The sequence below is a fragment of the Bidens hawaiensis genome, unplaced genomic scaffold (genome assembly GCF_021521415.1).
Source record: "Bidens hawaiensis isolate Kalapana, Puna unplaced genomic scaffold, B.hawaiensis_p1.1 tig00028508_1, whole genome shotgun sequence".
Lineage (NCBI taxonomy): Eukaryota > Viridiplantae > Streptophyta > Magnoliopsida > Asterales > Asteraceae > Bidens > Bidens hawaiensis.
In genome coordinates, this window is record NW_027494664.1 from 16,015 (window position 1) to 43,968 (window position 27,954).

Below are 27,954 nucleotides of genomic sequence, written 5' to 3' on the forward strand. Positions count from 1 at the left end.
CCGAACCCGATCCGTACCTGATTTGTACCCGGTAATACCTGAAAACCCCAACCGGTTCCATATCGGGAGTCGAGTTTTTCCAATACCTGAGACTGGGTATTTCAAATATCCTATCTATATCCGAAAAATACCTTAAACATACCCGAAAAAAGTGCAACTTCTTAAAAAATTCAATCTACACCCGTAAAATACCCGAAAAGACCCCCCCGAATATAACGTTTTCTCAATACTTCAATACCCGAAAATAGGGTAATCAAAAACCCGGTTTGTGCGCCTCTGATTTGAATAAACAAGCTTACATAAATGGGGCAGGTATTGGGTTCGTAAACACTAAACAATAGAGTCCAGTTAAACCAACAAAAAGCCCAATCCTACTTCCATAAATTTCTACTATATTTTCGCTTCAGAGTTTATTAATAATCACTATACAAAAAGACCAATTCGATCCCCAATTTTCTGACCCGACCCATTTCCTCCACCATTATATTATTATCATCTTCTTCGTCAAACCAAACCCTAACCTCATACTCACCTCAGAGATTTGAATCACAGAACCAGCCATGGCGATCCGGCAGCTTCTGAAGCTCTCCCGCCGATCTCACCGTTTACTCGCCGCCACCAGATCCGCATCCACCGCCGTGGCCGCCGCCGTCTCCGACAACCCACTACCATCACCACCACCACCCACCCACATGATCTACGACCGAGCCGCCGAACAAGTCAAATCAAAGCTCAAACTTTTATCAAACCCTAACCCTAGGTTCCTGAAACACAACTCACCATACCCAACGTTATCCGACCACACAAACATATTAAAATACCCCGAGACACGTGTCACCACTCTCCCCAACGGCCTACGTGTCGCCACGGAGTCGAACCTCTCGTCCCAGACCGCAACGGTCGGGGTGTGGATCGATGCCGGGTCGAGGTTCGAGACCGATGAGACGAATGGCGTTGCGCATTTTTTAGAGCATATGATATTTAAGGGGACGGATAAGAGGAGTGTGAGGGATTTGGAGGAGGAGATTGAGAATATGGGTGGGCATTTGAATGCGTATACGAGTCGGGAGCAGACGACGTATTACGCCAAGGTCATGGGTGGGGACGTCCCGAAGGCGTTGGATATTTTGGCGGATATTTTGCAGAATTCGACGTTTGATGAGCGGTTGATCAATCGGGAGCGCGGGGTGATTCTTCGTGAGATGGAAGAGGTATGCGAGCTTATAATATTGTTATTTAGGATATATTTAGGATTTGAGTGTTTAATATTATAAGTTGATTGATTAAAGCTTTGAACTTTTTTTAGGTTGAGTGTATAAACATTGTGATTTTAAGCATGCTATTGGCACGTAATGATACTTTACGTATATAAAGTTTTATACTTTAGATCATGAAGGTCTTTGAACAAAGTGGTATGTGTGTTTTTGATTATTGTTGAATGCAAATGAATGAATGATAAGGTTGAAGTATTATTAAGGATGTGAGTTTTCAATATTATTAGTTCATTAATGACAACGTTTTGAGCTTTTTATTGAATTGAAGTATACAAATTGTGTTTTTAAGCTTGTGAATTTCAGAAACTAGATGTGTGTTCCACTGTTATTTGTGTACAAATAATAAGGTTGAGATATTAAGGATGTGAGTGTTCAATATTATTAGTTGATTAATGGTAAAGTTTTGAAACTTTTTTTTTTATTTAAAGTATTAAAGTTGTGTTTATAAGCGTGTGAATTTCAGAAACTAGATGTGTGCTCCACTGTTATTTGCAGGTTGAATTATTGAGGATGTGTTTAATACTATTAGGTGATTAATGATGAAGTTTTGAGCTTTTTCTTGAATTAAAGTATAAAAAATGTGATTTTAAGCTTGTGAATTTCAGAAACTAGATGTGTATTCCACTGTTATTTGGGTACAGTTAATAAGGTTGAGATATTAAGGATGTGAGAGTTTAATGTTATTAGTTGATTGATGATGAAGTTTTGAACTTTTTATTGAATTAAAGTATATATATATATATATTCGAGCCGGGGGTCTCACCGGAAGCAGCCTCTCTATCCTTATGGGGTAGAGGTAAGGCTGTCTACATCTTACCCTCCTCAGACCCTACCATAGCTTTGCTATTGGTGGGATATACTGAGTACGATGATGATGATGATGATGATGATGATGATATATATATTGTGTTTTTTAGCATGATTTTTCAGTAAATAGATATTATGCTCACACAAGACAGGTGTTGATTGTGAGGTGTGAATCTTGGTACATTTATTGGCATGTAATGGTTCTGTATGTATATTAATACAATTACATACTGTTGTAAACTCTATTTGAGCACATGAATTTTAGAAAATAGGTGACTACTATCTGGTTTTTTCCAGTATCTTCACACAAAAGAGGCATGGATTAATAATTTAGCAAACACAATCAATCACATATTGATGTAAACTCTTTTTAAACAAGATTACAAGTATAAAGTTATATACATCATTACATGAAGGACCTTGGACATATCATTTGACATTAAACAATATAGTAGTCTAGTAGGTAGCATGAAAGTTTTGTGAGTTGTTATGCACTTATGTTTGTTTTTAGGATTTATTATTTGTATGATGATTTTTCCACAGTATTTGATTTACTGTAGTATAATCTTTTCCCAGTTGTCATTGAATGTTTTATGTTAATCTTGCAATGTTTTTTACAGGTTGGACAACAGACTGAGGAAGTGATCTTTGATCATTTGCATGCTACCGCTTTCCAGTACACTCCTCTTGGTAGAACCATTCTTGGTCCAGCTGAAAACATCCAGAAGATTACAAAGAAAGACATTCAAGACTACATTTCAACTCACTATGCAGCCCACAGAATGGTACCGAACTTGTACATTGATAATATAATGTGAAAGATCAAACCTTTTTTAATCTATTTATCTGTCACAGGTGATTTCAGCTTCTGGAGCTGTCAAACACGAGGACCTTGTAGAACAGGTGAAGAAGGTGTTCACAAAATTGTCTGCCGATCCTACCACCACAACACAGTTGGTGGAAAAGGAACCTGCAATATTCACCGGTTCTGAGGTGCGTATTCGAACAAAGCTTTTGTTTTTCTGATAATTAGTTATAATGTTACTAAAAGCGTGCAATAATTAGATCCGTATGAGGGATGATGATGCGCCCCTTGCTCAGTTTGCCGTTGCTTTCAATGGAGCGTCATGGACCGATCCAGATTCCATAGCCTTAATGGTCATTCAAGCTATGCTTGGATCATGGAACAAAACTGCTGGTGCAGGCAAACATATGGGGTACATTTTATGATTAATGTAATTATTGTTATTCGATATTTGTCTTATAGCCACTTGTTGAAATATTTATATTTTTTGGAAACTATGACAGGTCTCAGCTGGCTCAGCAGGTGGGAATTAGTGAACTTGCTGAGAGTATGATGGCTTTCAACACCAACTATAAAGACACTGGACTATTTGGTGTGTATGCGGTTGCTAAGGTGAGTTTAATTTCATATTTTAGTTATATCACTAGTGTTTACGTAGTGGGTACTTACTCTTTGTTTTGTGTAGGCTGACTGTTTGGATGATTTGGCTTTTGCAATAATGCAAGAAGTTAGCAAACTATGCTACCGTGTCAATGATGATGATGTTATTCGCGCTCAAAATCAGGTACTTTTTTTTATTCACTTTCGTGTTATTTTGTTAGATATACAGTGTCGGATTACGTGTGTAGCTGCGACAAATAAAAAGTGTCACAGATGGTAAATGTAATTTGGGTTCATAATAATATTATATAAACTTAAAACTTTGTAGGTTTATTTTGAGATTCATATATTATTATATAACCTTAAACCGTTGTAGCTTATTTCAAGATACTGTGACATCAAATAACAAAATTAGCAGAATAAGTAATTGTTAATGTGTAGTAGATATATATTTAATAACAATTTTTAACTGTTTGCAGCTTAAATCTTCATTGCTTCTCCACATAGATGGAACCAGCCCTACAGCTGAAGACATTGGACGACAGGTATACAGATACATAAATACTATATAACCTTAAACCTTTGTTGTTTATGTTTTGCATTTTGTTTAGTTGGCTTATTGCTTGCACATCATTAAAATTTAATGATGATGTTTTGTTTAATTTCCATTTGACCCAATTTGGTCATTGTTTTCGTACATGCTAATTTCTAATGGCTAAACTAGTATTTATTTTCATAGCAATTATTTTATGTGTACATGGAAATTTTAAATTCTGATGTATAATTGTTATTTTTGCAGTTGATCACATATGGGCGTAGAATCCCATTTGCTGAATTATTTGCCAGAATCGATGCAGTCGATGCTGCTACCATTAAACGTGTAGCAAACAGATTTATATTCGACCAGGTAACACTTCGTTTTGCACACCTTTTACACATGGCTATAATAATTACATGTATTCTAGATTTTTATATTTTATTTTTGGTGATTGTAGGACATTGCAATTGCAGCATCTGGGCCTGTGAAGCTATTGCCCGACTACAACTGGTTCCGCCGTCGCACTTACATGCTTCGTTACTAGACGCATGTTTTATTATTTTTGTGTTTTTGTCAAATTTAACTATAAATCTCGCGGAATCCGCGTGTTCATTTGTATGGTTTTGACACAACATTACAATTTCTTTCTAAACTAAAATAAATTCCAGAGGCTTTTTGTGTTTTTTCCTTGTATAATAATAACATGACATCTTATCATTGTGTCGCATCATCATTTTCCTGTTGTGTAGTCAAATACTTATATACAGTGGTCAAGATATGACCTATGAACATGTATGAATGTTACACAAAACAAATCCAAATGAATAAGTAGGAACATATTAACTATGTGCACATGACCAACAATGATCTCAAGTGATCTATCCCGTAGTCAGGATGTTACACAAACAAATCCAAAATAATCCTAGTTTCTGGACGCGTGCTCATAACGTAAACTATGAACATATGACTAACAATAATCTCAAGTAATCTTCTAACCCACGGTCAAGAAATTCTTGAACCATATAGCCGAGTCCTTTGCATATCTTTTGAGCTTATCATTATAATCAACAAAATACAGCCCGAATCGTGAGCTATAACCCGCAGCCCATTCCCAGTTATCCAACAAAGACCATGCAAAATAGCCCTTCACATTACACCCATCCTCCCTGCAAAGACCATCAAACCTGAACGTAAATGCATGGATCATTGGACTGTACAATGATCTAAATGGACTTACTTTATGGCAGCTAGCAAGTTTGTGAGATAGTCATTATAGTATGACTCTTTTTTCATCTTTTAGTGCTTTCTTGAGTGAGATAAATATGCTGTTTGAGTCATCCATTCCTGTTGGAACAAAAGCATATAAGTAACATGCTGTATTGTACACTCCATAAATAAATGTAACATGCTATATTGTACCCTCCATAAATGGTGGTAACAAGTTCGGTTCCACGTTCGATTATTTTAAAAAAGAGAGAACTGCGGTCTTCGTCATTGTGGTTTGACTAGATATGCGGTTTTAGTCCAATAGTTTCAAATTTATGATTTTCGTCCAATAGTTTTGTTTTCAGTTGCAATTAAACCCGACCCAACTGACTCCATTAACTCTGGTTGTTAAACCCATCAACATGCCCCTCATGTGAGGAGCAATTTTGTCCTTAATTGGTTAGTGTAAGTGTTTGGCTCGTTATCTACCAAGTACCAAATGTGTCATGATCGAAGCCACTAGAGATGAATCATAATCCTCGTTTGTTCGTGTAGGGTTTGTGGAAATCAAAGGAAAGAACGACAAAGATGAAAATGGGATTTGGGAATTAGTGTTGGGGTTTATTTGGGGGAAAAAAGGACAAAACTGCCCCTCACGTGAGGGACATGCTGATGGGTTTCACAACCAAAGTTAACGAGGTTAGTTAGGTCGGGTTTAATTGCAACTGAAAACAAAACTATTAGACAAAAACCGTAAATTTGAAACTATTGGACTAAAATTGCAAATTTGGGAAAACCACAAAGACGAAAACCGCAGTTCTCTTTTTAAAAAACTTAGTCATTCGGTTTAGGAGTTCTGAAAGCGTAATGAACATTTTGGTTTATGAGTATACTACAAACCGGGGAAGAACTATCCTAGGATTTTGGGCTATGCGACTGTTTTACTCTTTATTTGTCCCAAAACCAGTTAAACCGAACGTTAACATCCCATGTTACAACTTACAAGGCACAAGATCTCATAGTGAAAAATTACCATTTTCAGTGACAATCACTAGAGGATTCCCATATCTGTTCTTGACATAATTTAATAAGCTTCTAAACCCGTTTGGTACTATGTATAACCATATCGAATTTGCCTGCAATATAAAAAGAATCGTAAGTAATTAAGTATACGTGACAATTTTTCTTACCATGTAAAAGTTAGCGTACCCTATCGCCAATTGCTTTCCCGTTCTTCCACGCTAGTAAAAAAACACAAAAAAATAAATCATATTACTAGACAATTTGTTGATAACATGTATATTGTTGAGTTGTATACTGCAACTCAACAATATACAGTTTAAAAAGTCCGGGTTCAATAATTTAACCAAAACATATAAAGTTAAATGACATTGACATACGAAGGGTAATGGAGCCCGAATCCGCAACAGAATCATTGAGTAAAACGCCTATGATGCTAGTTGAGTTGTGCCACGCGTACCATGTCGTGTAATGATTTATGCCAACAAAATCAGTCGAACCCTTGAGAAGAGCCGATTGAAGTTTAGAAAATTTTGGTAACCGGTCTCCAACTCTCGTCCTCATTGAACTCGGGTAGTCTCCAAACATTACAGGGTCGAGAAACCATCCCAACTGAAAATCTTGCGCTCTTTGTGTCGCCTCGATATCCTCGGTTTTGTTTGTACCAGACACGTACCAGATAACATCAAATGCGATCCCCACACGTCCATTTTGTTTTGCCTTAACAAAATGATATTTTTAGTGTTATAAAAAGACGTTGATAAGTTTTAAGTAAACAAATTGTGTATTATTGATCAACTATTTATAAAAACACAGAAATTACAGTATAACGATGAGTACTAATTATATATATGCTCTAATTTTTACCTTGTATTTTCTTTTGTAGATGTCAAAGGCGGCTGCGTGTGCAAGAAGTACATTATGACCAACAATGTAAGGTTCAGTGGCCGAGTTTCCTGCCCGACAAAACAATCTAAGAAGTATAGAGCAACGTCCCGGTGCTTGAAGCCCAACATCATAACCTTGTACGGTTAATGTATGAGGTTCGTTAAATGTCATCCAGTTCTTCACCCGATCACCAAATTTCTGGAAACATGTCTCGGCATATGTTGCAAAATCATTTCTGTGTTATAATAACATGCAAAATAACATCACAAGTAAAAAAAAAGTTTTAATATTTTGTGCAAATAAATAAAATTCTAAAAGGAAAAATAAATATTTACATGATTCGAGTGTCGAGCCATCCATTGTATCGGTCTTGTAGTGCTTGAGGAAGGTCCCAGTGGTAGATGGTCACATACGGTTCGATCCCTATGGTTTAATTTTAAAGAGTGTAATTTGTATTTTTAAACGTCTAATTATAAGAACATAGTAACAAAAGTGAACATGAGCCGGTTTAGTTTGATTACGGGTTAAAACCGAATCTATTTATAATGTTTTGGTTTCTAGGTTTTTATTATCAGTCGACTTTAGTTACAAAAAATTAAAATATCGAACTTTAATGATGTTTTGGTTATTTATACGGATACAACAATAATAATAAAATAAAAACACGGTTATAAAATGAGTTTTTCAATTAGTTGGTTATTATGATTCATTTTTGCAATTATAATTAGCTTATTCTGTCATCTAAATATAAGTGTTATTAGTTAACATATAAACATACCATTGGCTAATAAAGAATTAATAAGAGCGTTATAATGATCAATTCCAGCTTGGTTGATTTGACCACTTCCATCTGTGATAAAAAAAAATTTAGTGGAGAACAATAAAAATTGATTATTATAAACAATATTAAGTTTAGGGTAACAAATATATTAATGATAAAATTTATGGAATTACAAAAATAATATTTTTAGGGGTAATTATATGTTCATGTTTTTATCAAACAATTTTTTTTACCTTAATAGTTTAAAAATATGTGGAATTATTTTATTTATCTAGTCTTCTTATTATAAACTAACCAACTTTTTTACTTTTTAACACACACGATATTTTTGTCACGTAACTACTTTATTTCCTTAAAAGTTGGACCAAACTTGTACATTTCAAGACATTTATGATGATACGTGAAGATAAAGTAGATACGTGAAATTTGTGATGATACATTTCAAGACATTTATGATGATACGTGAAGATAAAGTAGATACGTAAAATCATTTTGTGTGTCTCACAGGTAAAATAAAACTATATTTTATGGTCATTCCCATTATTTTATATTAAATTTTGTTGATTAAGTTCCTTTCTTGGGAAATCTTTTATTATATAAAAGTAATCATGATATAAAAAGTTGAAAATTCCTTACTTGGGAAAATTCTTGGCCATGAGATTGAAAACCTATAAGCATCCATGCCCATATCCTTCATCAACTTTATGTCATCCTACATGTGAACCATCAAAATAATTAATAAACCTTTTTTACAAATGAAAACAAATATTAATAAAAACCAAATAGATAACATTTACAAGAGAAAAAAGATTACTTGCCTCATACAAATGGTATTGATCAACTGCAACATCAGCATTACTAAAATCAGCCACCTTACCTGCCAAATTACAAGGTCAAAATTGTAATTTTATTTTTGAAGGTCGAAAAGGGTGTTTGGGATTGCTTATTAAGTGTTTAAATTTGCTAACCCGCATTTTGTTTTTTTAAATGCAATGATAAGTTACTAACTTATTATAAGCAATCCCAAACACGCCTAAAAGTCGAAAACCCTTAAATCGTTGACAATGTGAACCTTGATCCAGGACATTTTCTATACATAACACGATCTTATTTTTAACAGAGCCACGTTAATTTTTGTTTCTTTTTAATGCTTATAATGAATAATAAACATTGAAAATTTACCAAATGAATGAGCAAATTTGTCCCAAATAGAAGGACCTCTTCCATCTTCCTTCACTGCTCCTTCATACTAACAGAAAACCAAAAATAAAAAGAAATAAATCATATCAGCAGTCAATGATTTGAAAGTCTATTATAAGTTTTGAATTGCTAACATTATGATTTGAAAGTCTTTGTTGACTGATCAATAAAGAAGTTTATGTTGTATTTTGATTAGCTAAATTAATTAAAAAAAATTCCCCAATCCAAAAACTCTATAGTTTTGTTCCTTTTTCCTCATTATTATTTTTTCTTTTCTATTAAAAGATAATATATTGGGAAAATTCTCAAAATAAGCGTTTATGAAAACGTTTTTCAGGTTTTAGGTGTCATTTGCAAGAAATTCCCAAAATATGTATTATAATCTAGTCGTGACGAGTAGTTTGTATAACCAATTAAAACTTGACACGTGTCTTTAAACTAACCGTAACAAGCAGATTTACTAACCATTTACTCGTCACGACTAAATAAGTTTTATGCCTCGTAATCAACTCCCACGAGTAATTCATAAGTTCTTTACTCGCGACGAGTAGATTGTAAGATTAAACTAGTCGCGGCGAGTTAACTACTAATAATCTACTCGTGTAGGGAATGTAAACCAGGTAAACTAGTCGTCGCGACTAAAGGTCTTATAAATTAATCGTGGGCGTTGATTACGAGGCATGAAACTTATTTAGTCGTGACGAGCAAATTATTAGTGAACCTGCTTATTACGGTTAGTTTAAGAACACGTGACAAGTTTTAACTGGTTCTACAAAGTAATCGTGTGTAATCATAAACTACTCGTCACGACTAGTTTATAATACTTATTTTGGGAAATCTTGCAAATGGCACATAAATCCTGAAAAACGTTTTTATAAACGCTTATTTTGGGAATTTTTCTTGGATATATTTAAATATTTGTACTATATATATTTTTTTATAACTAGTTATAACATCATCCAGTTCTTAAATCTAGTTGAACCCGTCTCAAGTTTTCAAAACAGCTATACAAACTTTTCTTTATATGTATGTGTATTTGTCACCTGACAAACCATTTAAATGATACATTAATATAAGATGCGACATTGAGACACAACTGTCTAAAAACATTGAACTACATAGAAAACGTATGTCGTTCAGTCGTTGAACAAAAATAACAGGCATAATACAAAAATACTTTTTTTTTTCCTATGTAAATGTCTCAACAGTTTCAACTAGCTAGGCATAACGTTTCAAGTTTCAACTAGGCTTTTATGTAAAGATTAAAAACAAAAATAATAAAAACAACAGAAATGTATGGATCATGTTCATCGTATTGGATAACCGCTGCATCGATAGTTCGATACGTCATACTTTATCATTTCTATTTTAATATAAAAATATCCATCACATTTCAGAAATTCACTTTCCAAACATTAAATAAACCTTTAAATAATAATTATAATATATGTTTTCTTTTACTCGGTAATGAAACTCACGAACACAACTTTCTTTCAAGAACCTCTTGAACACAATAATTTTTTGTTTCCTTTCATTTCATTATTTTTCCATTCTTAAATGAACTCGGAAACAGAGCGTAAAAGAAGAAGAAAAAACCTGGTAAGCAGAAGAGGCAGTTCCAAAAACAAAACCATTTGGAAAGTTTTTTCTAGTAATCATCGCATCATCACCAAAACATGGATGAACAAGTACCATCCACAAAGATAATATTAATACCACCATTTTTGTCTTCAACAACATTTTCAGTGTTCAAAGAATGGGTAGCGGACGGTGGCGCGTGAGGGTGGCGGTTATGGTGAGATATATATAGTGAGTTAGTAGGAAATGGTGATAATGATATTAAGGATTTAAAGATTAGCACAAATTAATAATGGAGAATACGTTTGTGGATTTTCCACCGAGTTTTATGCCAAACTATAGAGAGAGTGGGGGTGTAGAAGTGGTGCTAGAATGTTGGAAGTCTTATTTTCACACTCTTTTTAAATGAAAAGTTATGTACAAAATAATAATAATAATAATAATAATAATATATATGATTCTCATCATACCATACTCTCATCATATATATCTAACATATTGGTCTTTAGATAATGTATATGACTTGTAGATATAGTATATTGGATGCATGGTTAATTGGTTATTGAATACTTTATCGTATATATATTTTTATAGGGAAGGGTTATTCAAAAAACAAGTTGTTGCATATGAATAACATTAATGAATAAATCATAGTCATTGAATCATGCTAATCAACTGTTGAGATTTAAAATTACCAAAAACCGACATAGTTTAATATTATTGCTCTTTCACTAGTATAAACCACTATAGTTTCATATAATTGCTCTTTCATCATAGTTTGTTCATGTCAAAAATCTGTTAATTCTTACCATTTATTTGAAACTCTTTATTTTTATTTGAACACTACTCTATTTGTATATAAGCATGTACCCATTGCATACCAAAGGTTGTATACCATGTATATCGTACTTGTGTTTGTTTAGCGGCTTCCTTTCTATTTATACTATTAAGAAGTATTTAACTGTTTTTTTAAAACAAATACACTATATTATGTGTGCAATCAAAGTTGTATGTTCAACTAGACAACATGATATATACAAAATATACATTTTTTTATACTCCGTAGTAATTAAGTTCATAGACGATTGAAAACAATCCAAAAAAGCTGTTGGATTGTATTTTGGAATGAATATAATAGAGTTATATGTGTGTTATAATTTATATAAATAACTAGGTAATCTGTCAAAAGCTTTAGAAGTGTTAAAATAAATTATTACTAATCATAAAGAAATCAAATAAGAAGACTTAAGGGTTTGAAAAGTGCTTATTGACTTTTTTGGATTGAGTTTGAAAAGTGCTTATTGACTTTTTCTCAAAACCATTTAAAAAAGTCAGGATTTGGGCCATTTTAACACTCTCAAAAAGTAAAAAAAAAATATGATTGCCAAACACATTTTAACTTATTAACTATTTAAAAACACCAATAAGCCAATAAACATTTTTCAAACTCAATCCCAAACATGTTCTCATCAATATCTGTAGCCTAAAGACTTAGGTAAACTTCATATCATTTAACAATAACATTTGTGTCCATAAGAAATGTTGTCTCATATACTATGCATCAATGCGTTTCAATTGCATTGTCTTTAGATGAGACAAGAATGATACAAATGACCACATGTGAATGTGAAGTCTTCATTCATGTAACAGAAAAGTAAATAAATAAATAAATAAATAAATAATCATGTAGTGAGTAAAATGAAAGGTATTGATTGGTACGACTGCCATAAAGCCATATGTTACAACTTGCAACATTAGTTGTGTTTTAAGATGTTTCATACTAAAAAAAAAAGATTACAATTTTGTATTGTTTCTAAGAAAATGACCAAACACAAATAATATACTTGTAAGGTGTAACTTGTAAGATATAAAGACTGTTTGCCACACAAAAAGGCCAAGGAAAACTTTTTTTTTAGAAAAAATATATAATTTAACAAATAGTATTATATTGGGAAGTTGCGCAAAAATAATCACAACAAAAATATATATTTTGCAAAATATTAGTGCAAATGCATATGTTGACATCAAATGATTTTCTTTTTCTTTTTATATGTCGGAATAGCATTATACTTTTATTAGAACAAACCTTTTTTTTTCTGGTTGTTGTCTTTCCTTTTCCTTCTTGTGATATCTTTTATATTGTTTTCAGTTTTCACACCTTATATTGCTTCTTTTCTTATCAATTTATTCCGGACAGATCTAGCATCAAAATTAGAGTTATTTAATAAATTAGTTTGAATCAATTGAGCTTCAAACATTAATTTGGCAAACTCCATTAGAATCACAAGCTACACCTGCATATCACACGTACATTAAAAACCAACAAGCTAATGTGTTCATACATCATTAATTTTTTTGTATCATTTACATATTCATATGTATTAACGAAAAACCAAACTATTTTGTTCATTTTCTTTTTCCTTTTTTGATTTTAAGAAGAGATGAGTGACAAACTATTATAACATATTGAAATAAAAGTTAACAATTATATTTTTTTTGCTTATTGTAACACGGTTCTAACTTATTTGTTTGCAAAATTAAAATAGAACACAAAGAGAAAGAAATGCCTGGTGAATCATTACTTGGGTTTTGAAAATAATTTTCTACAATTATACTTTCAAACAACATTATATGATTGTAACAATGATCCATGCGTAATTATACGATCGAGTCTATCAATATTACAAACATTAACTGTTATGTAGATATGTATCTTATTTGTATATATGCGTATATGTATGTGTATGTGTGAAAGGTATTTATGTGAAAGAGACGTAGCATTGTATAAGGTGTGTTAGGTAAAAGTCTAACAGGTTCATGCTAACGAGCCCAATAAGTCAATAATAGACTCATTGCATGTGACACTACCTATCTTTTGGACATGAAAAGTAACCATCCAAAAGCAACCACTTAAACAACTTAAAATACCATGGAGTAAATATAACTAACCTAATGATAGATTAGGTTAAACCGTTAAAACAGAAGTAACTATAAAGTCAAACAAGAATTAAAAGTTTAAGACAAAACATACCATAAAAGAACCATATATGATAAGATACTACTTCAACCGAGTGTCTTTGACCAAGTGTTGTGTTGAGATGAGAGGCGTCACTCCATGTCATCTCAACACACTTCAATCTTTAAAAAACCATAACATAGGGGGCGTCACTTCTTGCCCAAACTATTTCCTCTTGCTTGTCAACTAAGTGATGATCAAGATGCTTTTTCGGGGCCATTAGCATTTCAACCAATCACTTTCTTTGAATATATTGGTTAACTAAACTCACATCATAACACTTGTTTTTTTAGGTTTGGTCAGTTAAAGTCACCCTGTCTACATGTCAATAACGTTCATATATGATCCACTTACGCAATTTTTTCAAATATAAAACTATCTATAACAAAAATAATTCAGAAACAAAAAGAGACCACACTTAATAAATATATTCAAAAATCAAAATCGACTATGCTTAAGTATGATACTTCAAGACCAAGTGTTAATGCGCTTTATCATGGAGCAATAAAGATGCGTGTGTAACGGCTAACAGTTGGACAGCCATGGGGTGCCTAACACATTAGGCTTGTTCATATCAATTATACCAAATATACCCATAAGTTGGTGGTCTATTGGTAAAGAAAAAACTTTGAAACAAATAATGAATTGGGACTTGGGAGGGATTTGATACAAGTTTCATAAATGACAAAAGTTAAAAATAAATTCGCCGTTAAAAGAAGGTTGTGCTAAACATCTTATAATGTAGTTGGATTGATGAATTATCTCAAATATACTCGAATTATAAGGCTAGACATAATTTCAAACATCCTCCTACAAGTTTGCAAAATTCCACCTTGCTTCAAAACACAAGTTGTACTATTGTAATGCGTAATTACAATCTTCTTCAAACATGATTTAAGCTGAGCTTGAGTTACTGTTTGGTCCTGTCACTTTAACAGACCTCGTATATTTCTAAGTTTTAACTCTTCCGAGCTTCTATTATTAATGGCACAATACATATCCTAATTTGAGCTCGTTTGAGGTAATGTACACTAGCTTGAGTCGGGCTTAGGCCAGTCTAAGTATTTCTCAAAAAATAATAAAATGTATATAATTTTAAACAAACAGGCCAAGCTCAAACTTGAAAAAACGACCCACAAACCAAACTCGAGCTTTAACAAAAGAGATCAAAACAAGCCGACCTCAAGCTATAGTAACTCGGTAACTTAGAAGTCAGAACTAGCCAAGCTCGTGCTCGTGCTCGTGCTCGGCTCAGTCCGGTCACTAACTATTTAAGGGTTATCAGCTTCCTGAGGTTCGCAAGACAGAACACCAAAATGGAAGACGAAGACGGAGACCCACCACTCGCCGTGGCGATCAACGAAACCCTAGCCGGTAATAATTCGTTTAACAATAACTTGGACGAGCTTCCACCGGTCGGCGTGACTGTCATCACCGGCTATCTCGGCGCCGGAAAATCCACTGTACTATTTATTATACTAACTCACTCTATATTATCATTTCATCAGATTTACAATACAATTTCACGGTATAGAGTTTATATGTAGTGTTTGTTTCGAACTAGAGTCTGTCTGGTGATCAGGCGTGTATTAATTGTTTTGAATCATGCTAACTGTGCCCTAGGTTCTGAACAAACAATTATTATAAGGGATATTAATGTTAGGTTAGCCTTTTGGAGCTTGATATCAATTATGCTAGCAGTTATGCAGCTGATCTTAATGTAGGGGTGTTCGGCGAATCGAATTTCAAATACTGAATAATTGGAATCGAATTCTAGTCTGATTTGAAGTTTTGAAGTTGGATTCGGATTCGATTACCGAACTTGAACTAAATCGAATCAAATTTCAAGTTTTCCGAGTCTGAATCGAGCACTAAACACACGGTACGGAATTTAGGGATGAGCTCGGTACCATACCGGTACCGAAAATCACAAAATCTTGGTACCAGTACCGAAATATTCGGTTTGGTATCGGTACGGTACCAGTCCTGAAGGTAAAAATTCGGGAAATACCAGTACCGTACCAATCCCGAAACTCAAAAGTTTAGTACCGATGGTACCAAATCACCGAATTAGCTCATCCCTACTAAACAGTAAACACCCCTAGTTGGCAAATGAACAAACCGTTAAACGAAGTAGCTAGCTAAATGAAACAGAGATCAAATACAGAAACTTAAAACCGATTACTAGATTATGGATTTAGAATTTACACATTTATTGATGAGGTTAATTGTTTCTTGGGTTGATCATTGGATTGAATATCACATGTCAGGATTTAATGTCTTATTAATAGCTCTTTCGTAATCGTGCATGTCACTATATAGTGTATATATATGTGTGTGTATAATTACATATAAAATAAAATGCATTATTTGAATTCGAATCGAACTGAAAATCACAAATTTTTATTCGAATTGAATTTAAGTTTTTCGAGTCTGATTCGAATACTGAACACCTATCTTTTTGTATGATTAACAGTATTGATAATTCTATTTAAACATGCTTTCTGCTTTGGAATTGTTGATTTCTTTTCAGCTGGTTAATTATATATTAAATGGACAACATGGAAAGAAGATAGCTGTGATATTGAATGAGTTTGGGGAAGAGATTGGAGTTGAGAGAGCTATGATCAATGAAGGTGAAGGTGGTGCACTTGTCGAAGAATGGGTTGAGCTTGCAAATGGCTGCATTTGTTGCACCGTCAAACATAGTCTGGTTCAAGCTTTAGAACAGCTTGTTGAGAGGAAGGAAAGGTAACGCCCTTTAATGTGAAATTTTATTTGAGCTCACATAGCAATAAAATCTTATGTGTGATTCTGATGAATATTATCTTGTTTTAGCTTTTCATTACTGTTGTAAGCATGCTTGTTTGGAATACTTGTATATTTAAAGTTATGCATGCATACATGTAGAGTTTTTGTATTACAAACTTAACATCCATTGATTAGTGGTATATACATCATTTGAACACATGTTTGGGTTGAAATTGAGTTGTGTAAGAAAATCAATATGATTTTTTGTTCTTCCTTCCGGTTCACGTGTGCGTTTGTGTCCCTTTTTAACTTCCATGTGTAGTACAGACTTACCATCCATTGATCACTGACATATCTATCATTTGAACAAATGTTTGGAATATCAGTGAATTGCGTAAGAAAATCGTCATTTTTGTTGGTTCTTTTTTTATGCAACTTACCATCTATTTATTACTGGCATATCTATCATTTGTGCGAATGTTTGGATTAACATTGAATTGCGTAAGTAAATCATTATGTTTTTGGTTCTTTCATCCTGTTTATGTGTGCGTTTGTGTCCATACTTAACTTCCATATTGTAAAACATTTGTATTACAAACTTACCATCCATTGATTTCTGGCATGGTTTACTGTATATATATTTTTTCTGTGTATGTAGACTGGATCATATATTACTAGAGACCACAGGGTTAGCAAACCCTGCTCCTCTTGCATCTATACTTTGGTTGGATGATCAGTTGGAAGCAGCTGTCAAGCTTGACTCAATAATCACTGTAAGTTTTGTGTTTCATTGTAAGGTTAAAATACTTACTTTAAAACTTAAAGTAGAAATTTACTCACTCATATACAAATCCACAACTATAAGATGCTAAAGAAAGTTACTGAACTTTATTCTTGAACAGGTCGTAGATGCCAAAAATCTTCGTTTTCAACTCAAAAAGCATGAAGATTCATCCACATTTCCTGAAGCCTTTTTACAAATAGCTTTTGCAGTAAGTGATAACATAAACATCCATTTTGCCACCTGCAATATATATCAAAACTTTAATATGTTTGATTATCTTATTATACATATGCTCATTGTCTTTAATTTTTGTTGTAGGATGTTGTGATTCTTAACAAAGTTGATCTGGTTTCTCCAGATTCTCTAGAGGAGCTTGACAAGGAGATAATTAGCATTAATTCACTTGCTAATATTGTTCATTCTGTGAGGTGTCAAGTTGATATATCCATAGTATTAGATTGCAAAGCATATGAAGCTTCGGTTAGTGATATGACACCCCTGTTCATCTCAAATAATTTTCTATTAATCATTTCAAACACTAATATTTGCTCCCTATTTGTGGTGTCTTTTTAGTATGCTGCTCATCTGGAACAGTTACTAGAGGAAAACAAGTCACTCACTACTAAAGATCTTCATGATAGTGGCGTGAGAACCATATGTATTCAAGATTCACAGAAGCTCGATCTTGATAAGGTATTTCGAACACTTCTTTTTACCCCTTCTAAAATTTGCTGTATGCATTAATTATGATTTCAAAAATAGTATCATTACAATTTTATATAATTCAAACAGTTTAGGAGGTTATGTTAAATTAGACTGTAAGCAACTTTCAACTGGTTTGACCATTTGACCTTTTCTTTTTTTAGCTATATATTTATTTGGCTTATGACTCGTTTGAGGTAACACTTAACCCAAGTTGACCCATTTGTAATTAAATGGGTTGAAATTGTCTCATCTAGTTTGCAGCGTTGTGAATACCCGACGGTATGGTTTTAAGTTTAAGTTAAACTAATTCTCTGGTTTAGATGTTCAGTTTAGGTTTTGCTATCAACCAAAAAAACCGAAGTGAACCAATTGGAACAAAAAAAAACGGATTTTAAGTAACTTATAACAAATTAGTAAATGGTTTAGCTGAAAAGTTTAGTTCTAAATGTGTAAATATTAATCAGTCATTAATTAACAAAAAAATACACGCCTCGAGTTTTAGGCCAAAGTTCATTATTTTTTTTTGGTCATTTTTTTTTTCCGGCCCAAAATTTGTAAGCCCAAATGGTACCGATAAAATCAAAGCCGGACCGAACCCATCATGTGATAATGTCTGGTAACTTTTCAGGTACGTTTATGGCTCGAGGAGATTCTTTGGGATAAGAAATATGACATGGATGTGTATCGATGCAAAGGTGTTCTTAGTATTGTGAATTCTGATGAACTTCACACCATACAGGTAATCTATAACACAACACCTTTTTAATCTCTTTATATATAATTTCAAGTGCAGAATAAATAAAATGATTTGAATTTGCAGGCTGTGAGGGAGATATATGAGATAGTTCCTGCGCGTAAATGGAAAAGTGGAGAAAATCAAACGAACAAAATCGTGTTCATCGGTAAGCTTACAACAACTCTTCACATATAATTCAGGATTGTTTTTATCTAAGAAACATAATATTCATAGTTTCACCTTGGTTTACGCAGGCCGGTCACTGAATGAGGATATTCTTGTGGACTGTCTTAGAGCTTGTGGCTCAACAACTTGCTAATGGGTGTATTTTGTAAGTTTAAGAAGCTTCAAGCCTGACCTCTTATGTGGTTTGACTGCTCCTAGACTCGACTTCATTGTGTTTTGGGTTCAGTGAGCCATGTGCCCGTAGGGCTGGGCCGGAACCATATACAAGAGATTTTGTGGGTCTAGATACTTTATTTGTAGAGGGAGAAGGTGATTAATGGATGAAACTATTAGTTTGAGCAATGTGGCAGTTGATGCTTTAGAGTTAAAATTGGACTAAAAATACCCATGGTTTAAACATGGATCGCGGTACGAAACGGATACGCGGTTCGTACATTTTTAAGATTCGGTACGAGAGGGGTAGGTTCATTTGGAACGCCAATTCGGTATGCGGTACGGTGTACCGTTTAGTTTGGTGCATCATATCGTATACATAACAATTTAATATAGATTTTTTAATAATTTTTCAAAACAACTTAACATAAAGTTAACTTTAAATAAGCTTTATTATGGTTTAATATGTAAATAACATCTATCTACAATATCTACAAGGTTAAGGTTAAATTTTAATAAAAACACTAACTTAAAGGACGGAAAGCGCAAATTTGCAAATACCCAGATTACATCGTAAACAATAGAAAAACGCATACGGGGTGCGAACTGAATCAATTGGGAACACGAATCGAATCAATTGGGAACATGATTGATCAGCAAAAAAAACGACATGATTGAAATCAGGAACGATGACAATTAACGAACCAGATCGCGTTTCTGAAGCGATTGGTACGACTCTGTACCCGATTCCGGCACGGACGATCCGGAATGAAGATCGTTGGTACTTTCACGTTCCCTGTGACTATCATTTATAGTATGCTTTGAATAAAAACGTAGATAATATTCAGCTTAGTGGTGTATCGGCCGGTTTTATGATCTAACCGAATCTAAAATGGGTTTTGTTATGTTATGAGGCGGTTTTTAGGCTTTACATTCAGTTTGTGTTGACACATGTTTAGTCGTCTTAGTCTTTGTTTAATTGTATTTGGGTGTAAACGGTTTCACAGCTTGTATCTGAAAAAATTTCTCTAGAAATAATGAAGTCTAAAGTTTACATCGACCATTATGAGTGAATTTGGGTATGAAACTCGTAACCAACAATAATGAACTTGAACCACAAATCTAAACATTCAAATACAGTTCGATGTGGTTCGGTTTATTTCCCCAGTATAGAACAACGATTGCCAAGTTTGGCGTGATTCTGTGCGGTTTAGCCGTGTATTTAGTTCTTCTCACTCTAATTGAGTTTTATGTAAAACTCTTTACTCTCGTGTATTGTGTGACATCTTTGATGTATGCTTAAAAATGATTATTTACTTAACTCACATATATAACTATTCATCAATGTACAAATAAACATCCATAAGGTACAGATTGGTAAAGCCTATTAGTTTCTTGGTTACTTGCATGTCCACGTAACATCATTGTTAAAATGTGTGGTGGTTAATTTTGACTGAACAAATATCTTGGACAGAAAACCTCTTTGAATTTACTTTTCACACCAATCTAAAGATCTTGAACACAAACCTAACTTTTCACATATTCAGCCAACTTCACCCAACTTGAATACACTCCGGCGTTCACGTGACATCAGGTACTTAATCTTTCCCATCTTTACTTACTGTGTCGTAGGTTGATGGAAGTTAGATGCCTTCGTCTTTCTATAAATTTCAGTTTTTTTTACTGTTATGACATGGTAAGATCTTGAATTAACCGTGGACCAAACCATACTGGTTGATAAGAAATGTCTGATCTTAAATACGAAAAAATTTTACTAAATTAGTTTGCAAAATGCAAACTTAACGTGTCTTAACACGCGAGTTAACACAACCAACGTGTATGAGCAGTTTGATCTAAATCTTTCTTCACATTTTAACGCGTCTCAACTCGTGAGTTAACACACTTAGCGTGGCAGCATGCATGGATATTTAACGTTTTCAAGTTTGTTTTTGGTACGTTGTAACAAACTAACAATCTCGCCGCAACGCACGAGTTTAGAATTAAAAAAAAATGCTGTAAAAAAATAAAAAATTGAATACTTTTGAAAACAAACTCTGAAACGACTAACCGAAATGACCGGAGTCATTCTCCTCCGATAGAAACTGCTCTCTCTTTCTGATCGTCAATGATAATAATAAAAATAATATTAATAATAATAATATCAAGTGAGCATTTATCGTCAATGATAACAGAATCTAAGCATAATAATAATAAATATACCTAACGCTCAATCTATCCAATCCAATCCAATCCACCACTCTCTACCGCCTGTCTGGTAAATAATTTATGCTCTTCGAAAACCCTAGCTATTACGTTGTTACGTATCTCCTTGTTTTCAATTTCTGTTAATATTATGTATTTCATTTGTTATTGTTCGCTCAGACCCGTGTTGATTCTGTGATGATTTAGGTGCTGATTGTGAAATTAGGTATGGTTTTAATTTGCAATTTCATGTTAATACTGTAGGAATCTGAGGCTCATTGATTACTTGATCTACTTCAGTAGTTATTAACTTAACATTAGGTGAAATTAGGTGTTTGATATCAGTTGAGCTTTATAGCCATTGCATTCATCTGTTTTGTTACAGTTATGTTGATTGAATCTGTTAGTAGCTCGATCGCTCAGATCCGTCTCGATTCTGTGTGAAATTAGGTTTAGTTTTTTGCACTTTTATGTTATTAGGTTGTAATATGAAGCTCTGATTACAATTTTAGGTTAATTTGAAGACATTTCTGCTTGACTGTACTGGAGTTGAGGAATTTGTGGCTCGTTTGTTGCTTTGATTTACGTCAGTAGTTATTAGTTTATCATTAGGTGTTTTGATCTCAGATGTAGGTTTGATGAGATGAGATTTAGGAATTTGGAAACGTTTTTTTACTGTATATCCATTGCATTCATCTGTTTTGTTTCAGTTATATTGATTAAATTGCTTCGTATCTCGTTGCCTCAGATCCGTCTCGATTCTGTGATAGTTTTATGCTTAGTTTTTTGCAATTTCATGTTATTAGGTTCTAATACGAAGCTCTGATGACAATTGTAGGTTGATTTGAAGAAATATCTGCTGGAATTTGCCAATTGAACTGCTAACTGTACGTTTCTGGAATTGAGGAATCTGAGGCTCATTGATTACTTGATCTACTTCAGTAGCTATCAATTTATCATTAGGAGAATAGGTGTTCGATCTTGATTTAGGGTTTCATGGGATGATATTTAGGAATTAGATCTCATGATTGTAGATACCTTTCATTTGCCTTTGAAAATTGATACTCTTCTGAGTGATTCTTCCAAGAGCTTTTATGATATGTCAGGCCAACCTTTTAGATAGTGTTTTTGAAAGCCTGATGATATGAGAAGGCCATTGATCAAAAGACTATGTTTGATTTTTGGCCCTAGGCATAGACTGCAAAGGATATGGTTAATCCTTTGTTTTGTTAGTGTTATTGTACTTATTGTCTTATCTAGACCGTCTTCTATTTCGGTCAATCCAGTCGCATTGACTGTAAAACCAGACATTCATGCAAGCTACCGAAGACTAAAACAGCAAGCATTAAATGATTATTTGGATTTGAGTAGTTTATCTTTAGGAGTTAGTAACTTGAAGGAGGTTAAACTTTGTGGAAAAGAAAGAGAACATTATGTACCTTGTTATAATGTGTCTGCAAACCTTTTAACTGGATTTATAAACGGTGAAGAGTTTTATCGACATTGTGAAGTTTCAAAAGGCGAACCATATTGTTTGGTTCGTCCTCCGAAAGATTATAAAACACCCCTGAGTTGGCCCGTTGGTAGAGATGTGATTTGGAATGAGAATGTGAAAATAACCAAAGAACAATTCTTGTCTTCTGGAAGCATGACAAAAAGGTAAAATTTTAATATGAAGTTGCATTATATACATGCATTAATGCATCAACATTGTTATAACGTTTTGAATTTTTGAATAATTTATGTTTTTTAGGTTGATGTTAATGGAAGAGAACCAAATTTCTTTTCAATCAGATGATGGCTTGATGTTTGATGGTGTTAAAGATTACTCCCACCAAGTTGCAGAGATGATAGGGCTCGGAAGTGATGCTGAATTTCATCAAGCTGGTGTAAGTGTTGACTTTTCTTGACTGCATTTATGATGCCAGCTGGATTTTCTTGATTAGCTTTATGGAACCTCTGTTTATAGGCAACATAACCAGTCCTGTAAACAAACCAAACGTTCAGTGAACAGTGAACTGTTCGTGAGCTGTTTGGTGGTTTATGCTCATTTAGGTGATAAATGAACAACATAAACACCATTCTTTGTCCATTTTGGTAAACACACGAACATGAACAAGAAAACTCCATTCGTTTTTCGTTCAGTCTGTTTACGGGCCTAAGTATAACTAGCAAACACGTAATAGTAGCTTAGTTGAAACTAATCCTTTTTAAATTCTTGCAACAGGTGCACATTGTTCTTGATATTGGTTGTGGGTTCGGTAGCTTCGGGGCTCATTTGCTGTCAGTGAAACTAATGACTGTTTGTATGGCTGCATATGAGTTAACCGGTAGTCAAGTTCAAATATCTCTTGAAAGAGGTCTTCCAGCAGTGATTGGCAATTTTAATTTCAGACAGCTTCCATTTCCATCGTTATCATATGATATGATTCACTGTGCAGAATGTGGTGTTTTATGGGATGACAAAGGTACTTTATCTTGTATTTGATATGTATTTTCACCTTTTTTTGTTGATACATATATATTAAAGTATAAAGATAAAGATTCATTACCTAGTGTGAAAGTGCAGTTTGTTTGTTCATTGGCCTGTAAATGAACTGAACGTTCAGTGAACCGTTCAGCAATCGGCATGGAATTTACATATGTTTGTGAACATTCATTCATTGCCACTCGTTTATGTTTGTTCGTTTATGTTTTTTTATGTTTTTTGGCCTACTGGATTAATTATGTTTGTTTTCACGTTTACTTTTAATTGATGTTCTTTTGGTTATCTTTTTTCATCTATGTTCAGTTAGTTTCTTTGTTTGTGAATTGTTTGTTTATATTATTAACAAACAGACATAGACAGAAACGAACACACTCATTTTTTAACGAACACAACAAGAACAAGAAAACCAGGTTTGATTAATTGTTCGTGGTCGATCGTTTGTCCTGTTAAAGTTAATAGAACGGACACGAACATGCCACGTTTGGTTTGTTTATAACCCTATTTGTTTCTAACAATTTTTCATCATTCAGATGGATTGTTACTTATTGAAGCTGACAGGATACTAAAGCCTGGTGGCTACTTTGTTATACATGGAAGTTCGTTAAGTACAAAGAAAGGAAGCATGGCCAGCCCAATTGAAGAATTGGCCCAAAAAATTTGTTGGGCTTTTATAGCCCAACAAGAAGAAACTTTCATATGGCAAAAAACCGTTGATCCACAATGCTACTTATCTAGGTGAGGCTTGTAGTAAAATTAGGCTTGTAAATGAACCTAATGAACACAGATGGAGCATGTTCGTGTTCGTTTGTTTGTTCATTTAACTTTTACACGAACAAACTATTGACCACGAGCAACTAAACGAAAGGGGTAATCTTGTTTGTGTTCGTTCATTTATGGGTTTCACGAATGAAATAACTGAACATAGATGAACAAACATAACATAGCTAAAATCAGTTAAAAGTAATTAAAAGTTTAAAACTAGACTAAGTTGTAACTAGGCTAAGGTTAAGTTGCAGCAAGCCAAAAAGTATTAAAACTAGACTAAGTTGTAACAGGCCAAAAATATTTAAAAGAATATTTTAACTAACGGACCTATACAAACGTAAAGTAACAAACATAAATGAACGAATGTTCACGAACATAAATGAATGAATGAGACATGTGTTCATGTTCGTTCGTATATTATATAACGAACTTCTTGCCAAATGGTTCAGTGAACGTTCGGTTGGTTTACATGCCTAGGTAAAAGTATATTCATTATTTTCTCTTTTTCCCGTTTGATAAAGATTTGGAAATTTGTTATTGAAATCTGGTTTATTGTCAATAGTAGCGTGCAGGGTATAGTTCCTCCTTGTATAGAACAAAAGGAGGATATTCCGTCTTATTATCAGCCACTTGCATCTTGTATGGGCGGGACCACCAGCAAACGATGGGTTCCTATTCAGAACAGGACTTCAATTTCTAAATTTACCCCTGCTGAGCTGGGAGCTTACGGAATTCAGAAAGATGAACTCGATGAAGATTTTGAATCTTCATTATCAGCATTAAGAACCTACTGGTCTTTACTTACACCTTTGATTTTTTCCGATCATCCTAAAAGGCCCGGTGATGAAGATCCATTGCCTCCATATAATATGATAAGAAATGTGATGGATATGAATGCGCGTTATGGTGGTTTGAATGCTGCGTTTTTGAAAGAAGGAAAAGCAGTTTGGGTTATGAATGTTGTGCCTATTAACGCTCGTAATACACTCCCAGTAATATTACATCAAGGTTTTGCTGGTGTTTTGCATGATTGGTAAGTAATCCGTGAAATTATTGATGCAGCTTATGATTTTAATTTTTAAATCCTCTTGTTTGCTTATGTGAAATTATTTAACTCTAGGTGTGAACCGTTTCCCACTTATCCACTGACATACGACATGCTACATGAAAACGGCCTCCTTTCATACCTTACTCTAGAACAATGCAGCATCACAAACTTACTTTTGGAGATGGATCGTATCCTACGCCCCGAGGTACACATACTCGTTTAGCTCATTACATGTATATTTATGGTTTTTGTTCATAACATAAGTGTTTGGTTGTGTTTCAAGAGTATCAAACACAAAAATGTAGGCACCTAACATTCTAATTCATTTTTATTCAAACATTTCATATTATAATAATATAATTGACGGGCCATGCCTAAAGTGTTTTGTTACGTTGTAAAACTCATCCATGCGTAATTGTAGTCATTGTACAACTCTACGCTATCTTTCACTCTGTATAATGCCAGCTCAAAAAGTTTCATGTTTTTCCAGGGATGGGTTGTTCTTTCAGATGACGCGAGGTCCATAGAGAAGGCGCGCTCGATCGCTACACAAATTCGGTGGGAAGCAAGAGTCATTGATCTTGAAAATGGCAGTGACCAGAGAATACTTGTTTGCCAAAAGCCGTTTGTTAGAAAATGAATCCTGCAGCCAAACAAGGTCCATTGTTCCTCCAATCACCCGACATTATAAACTCTGGTAACTACTCTACATCTTTCATATAACAGGTCAAACGGGTCAAAGTTTGCTCAAATGTTGTTTTTATCAAATCTTAGCAATAAGTGTTTTCGGTCGATCCGACCCGTTACCTAACCTGACCATTTCTTCACCCTTAAATAATATGTACTATTCGTCAATAATGATACTAGATTTGTAACAATGTGTATCAGGCACTAGTCAGGTGAGAGGCTCTGCACTCGATATTTGGCATGTCACATTTGTAGATAAGATGAAACTTACCGAAGCACTTGCAAGACATGTAGATTAGAGAAGTTTTGCTGTCACGTAGTTACGAGTTTTCGTTTTCGTTTTTGTTTTTTATTTGTTATTTTTTCTAAAGATTTCAGGGATTATTGCAATTCATTCATTCTATGTTTTTTCTGTCTTGATCAATTTTGCAACTCCAAATTACATTTTGAATGAAAATATCTCCGCTGACTAGTCACGTAGTATTCGACATCAGTGTTTTCTTGGAGCTTTCGATACAAAACATGGTTATAGCTGAACAAAATATAAAACACACAGATAAAAATCTGGGCCTATGAAAGTTAATTATGTATGGAGTTGTTTGAATCAAGAACATAAACACACAGAATTTTTTTTTCTCAATTATAGTTCATCAACAACGTTACACCGATTATAATCCATCCTATGAGTATACATACTAAGAATAAGATTTCTCATAACCTGTTATTAGAACTGACTACAAAATCATGCTAAAATTACAAAACATTCTGTTTAGCTATACTGTTGCATTGCATTCGTGCTCAGTGTACATAAGGTCGGTTAAGTTTACTGGCGTCAGTAGTGGCAAGTAGCAACATGCCGGGAGTGGCGGAGCAAGTTGTTCGTCAGTAGCAACTCTTCAATGGTGGTTACTGGTTTGTATTGTAGCAATGGTAACTTGCATCCTTCACAACTTCATCATCATCATCATCATCATCGTACTCAGTATATCCCACCAATAGCAATGCTATGGTAGGGTCTGAGGAGGGTAAGATGTAGACAGCCTTACCTCTATCCCATAGGGATAGAGAGGCTGCTTCCGGTGAGACCCCCGGCTCGATAGTAGTTTTGCATCAAGCCTTGGACATAAGGCACATAGCACTCAATCATCGGGACACCGGCTGATCGGTGCATGTGCCCTTGTCTTTCGGCTATCAACGCCACCACATGATGCCTGATTAACCTTCCGCCACTTTTAACGTTATTTTCACGAGATTAATAAAATAACGTCAAAATTAGTGCAATTTTACTTTTGCCCACCCGAGGGTTCACACATATATTCATTATATGCGCGCACCGCAAGCAGGGCTTATCCTTCACAACTTAGACATTAGTAATAAAAGGTACACAATGCCTCATTGGGAACACTATACATTTGAAACATAATGTTAATCTTCCACTTTGAAAAGAACACATTAAAAGCTATTCACCATCCTCAAGAACAATGGTAAGTTTTGTATCATCGACTCAACGATTCCAAAGGGATTATTCACCCAACAACGAACCTCAGATCGTTTGTTACATTTTACCATAAATCCAGAACTCCATAACACCCAAGATGAACGCTGCAGTAAAATCCAAGGGGTGCTAACCCGTACTATGTATTGAGAAACCCGCGGGTATATTCGGTTACGTACCATGAAAATCTCGTCTCCCACATTGTATTTTTCAACAATGGAAGCCATTTATAAGCCCCGTC

General features: G+C 34.1%; 3 protein-coding genes and 1 pseudogene across 4 annotated transcripts; 3 read left to right on the plus strand and 1 right to left on the minus strand.

Annotated features, from left to right (window-relative positions):
- The first annotated feature begins 515 nt into the window (after positions 1-515).
- Positions 516-4,707, plus strand: LOC143577298 (putative mitochondrial-processing peptidase subunit beta, mitochondrial). The gene is made up of 9 exons (XM_077061164.1): positions 516-1,211; positions 2,702-2,866; positions 2,937-3,074; positions 3,147-3,298; positions 3,390-3,498; positions 3,572-3,670; positions 3,966-4,031; positions 4,286-4,393; positions 4,482-4,707. Exons 1-9 carry the CDS (start codon positions 561-563, stop codon positions 4,566-4,568), a joined length of 1,575 nt encoding a protein of 524 aa, XP_076917279.1. The 5' UTR covers positions 516-560; the 3' UTR covers positions 4,569-4,707.
- A 259-nt stretch (positions 4,708-4,966) lies between these two features.
- On the minus strand, positions 4,967-11,109 carry LOC143577300 (beta-glucosidase 40-like; annotated as a pseudogene). Its single transcript, XR_013143093.1, has 12 exons — positions 10,716-11,109; positions 9,102-9,168; positions 8,738-8,796; positions 8,556-8,631; positions 7,917-7,988; positions 7,474-7,561; positions 7,118-7,373; positions 6,631-6,970; positions 6,440-6,471; positions 6,264-6,366; positions 5,262-5,368; positions 4,967-5,190 (listed from the first exon to the last, which is right to left on the minus strand). The product of XR_013143093.1 is annotated as a beta-glucosidase 40-like (transcript).
- A 3,906-nt stretch (positions 11,110-15,015) lies between these two features.
- LOC143577299 (uncharacterized) lies at positions 15,016-19,266 on the plus strand. Its single transcript, XM_077061165.1, has 9 exons — positions 15,016-15,176; positions 16,247-16,464; positions 17,123-17,237; positions 17,367-17,456; positions 17,567-17,728; positions 17,822-17,941; positions 18,582-18,692; positions 18,774-18,855; positions 18,944-19,266. The coding sequence occupies exons 1-9, from the start codon at positions 15,030-15,032 to the stop codon at positions 19,006-19,008; spliced, it is 1,110 nt and encodes a 369-aa protein (XP_076917280.1). The 5' UTR covers positions 15,016-15,029; the 3' UTR covers positions 19,009-19,266.
- Positions 19,267-21,311: 2,045 nt separating this feature from the next.
- On the plus strand, positions 21,312-26,676 carry LOC143577301 (putative methyltransferase PMT5). The gene is made up of 9 exons (XM_077061166.1): positions 21,312-21,341; positions 22,069-22,889; positions 22,984-23,119; positions 23,458-23,698; positions 24,249-24,453; positions 25,046-25,516; positions 25,604-25,736; positions 26,022-26,189; positions 26,420-26,676. Exons 2-8 carry the CDS (start codon positions 22,375-22,377, stop codon positions 26,169-26,171), a joined length of 1,851 nt encoding a protein of 616 aa, XP_076917281.1. The 5' UTR covers positions 21,312-21,341; positions 22,069-22,374; the 3' UTR covers positions 26,172-26,189; positions 26,420-26,676.
- The last annotated feature ends 1,278 nt before the right edge of the window (positions 26,677-27,954 follow it).

Bases quoted from the DNA above. Each gene is read 5' to 3' on its own strand.
- LOC143577298 (XM_077061164.1), top strand. From the start codon at position 561: ATGGCGATCCGGCAGCTTCTGAAGCTCTCCCGCCGATCTCACCGTTTA. The intron at 3,671-3,965 runs GTACTTTTTTTT...AACTGTTTGCAG, and splicing joins TTATTCGCGCTCAAAATCAG to CTTAAATCTTCATTGCTTCT. The intron at 4,394-4,481 runs GTAACACTTCGT...TGGTGATTGTAG, and splicing joins ACAGATTTATATTCGACCAG to GACATTGCAATTGCAGCATC.
- LOC143577299 (XM_077061165.1), top strand. From the start codon at position 15,030: ATGGAAGACGAAGACGGAGACCCACCACTCGCCGTGGCGATCAACGAA. The intron at 15,177-16,246 runs GTACTATTTATT...ATTTCTTTTCAG, and splicing joins TCGGCGCCGGAAAATCCACT to CTGGTTAATTATATATTAAA. The intron at 17,238-17,366 runs GTAAGTTTTGTG...ATTCTTGAACAG, and splicing joins AGCTTGACTCAATAATCACT to GTCGTAGATGCCAAAAATCT.
- LOC143577301 (XM_077061166.1), top strand. From the start codon at position 22,375: ATGAGAAGGCCATTGATCAAAAGACTATGTTTGATTTTTGGCCCTAGG. The intron at 22,890-22,983 runs GTAAAATTTTAA...TATGTTTTTTAG, and splicing joins TCTGGAAGCATGACAAAAAG to GTTGATGTTAATGGAAGAGA. The intron at 25,737-26,021 runs GTACACATACTC...ATGTTTTTCCAG, and splicing joins ATCGTATCCTACGCCCCGAG to GGATGGGTTGTTCTTTCAGA.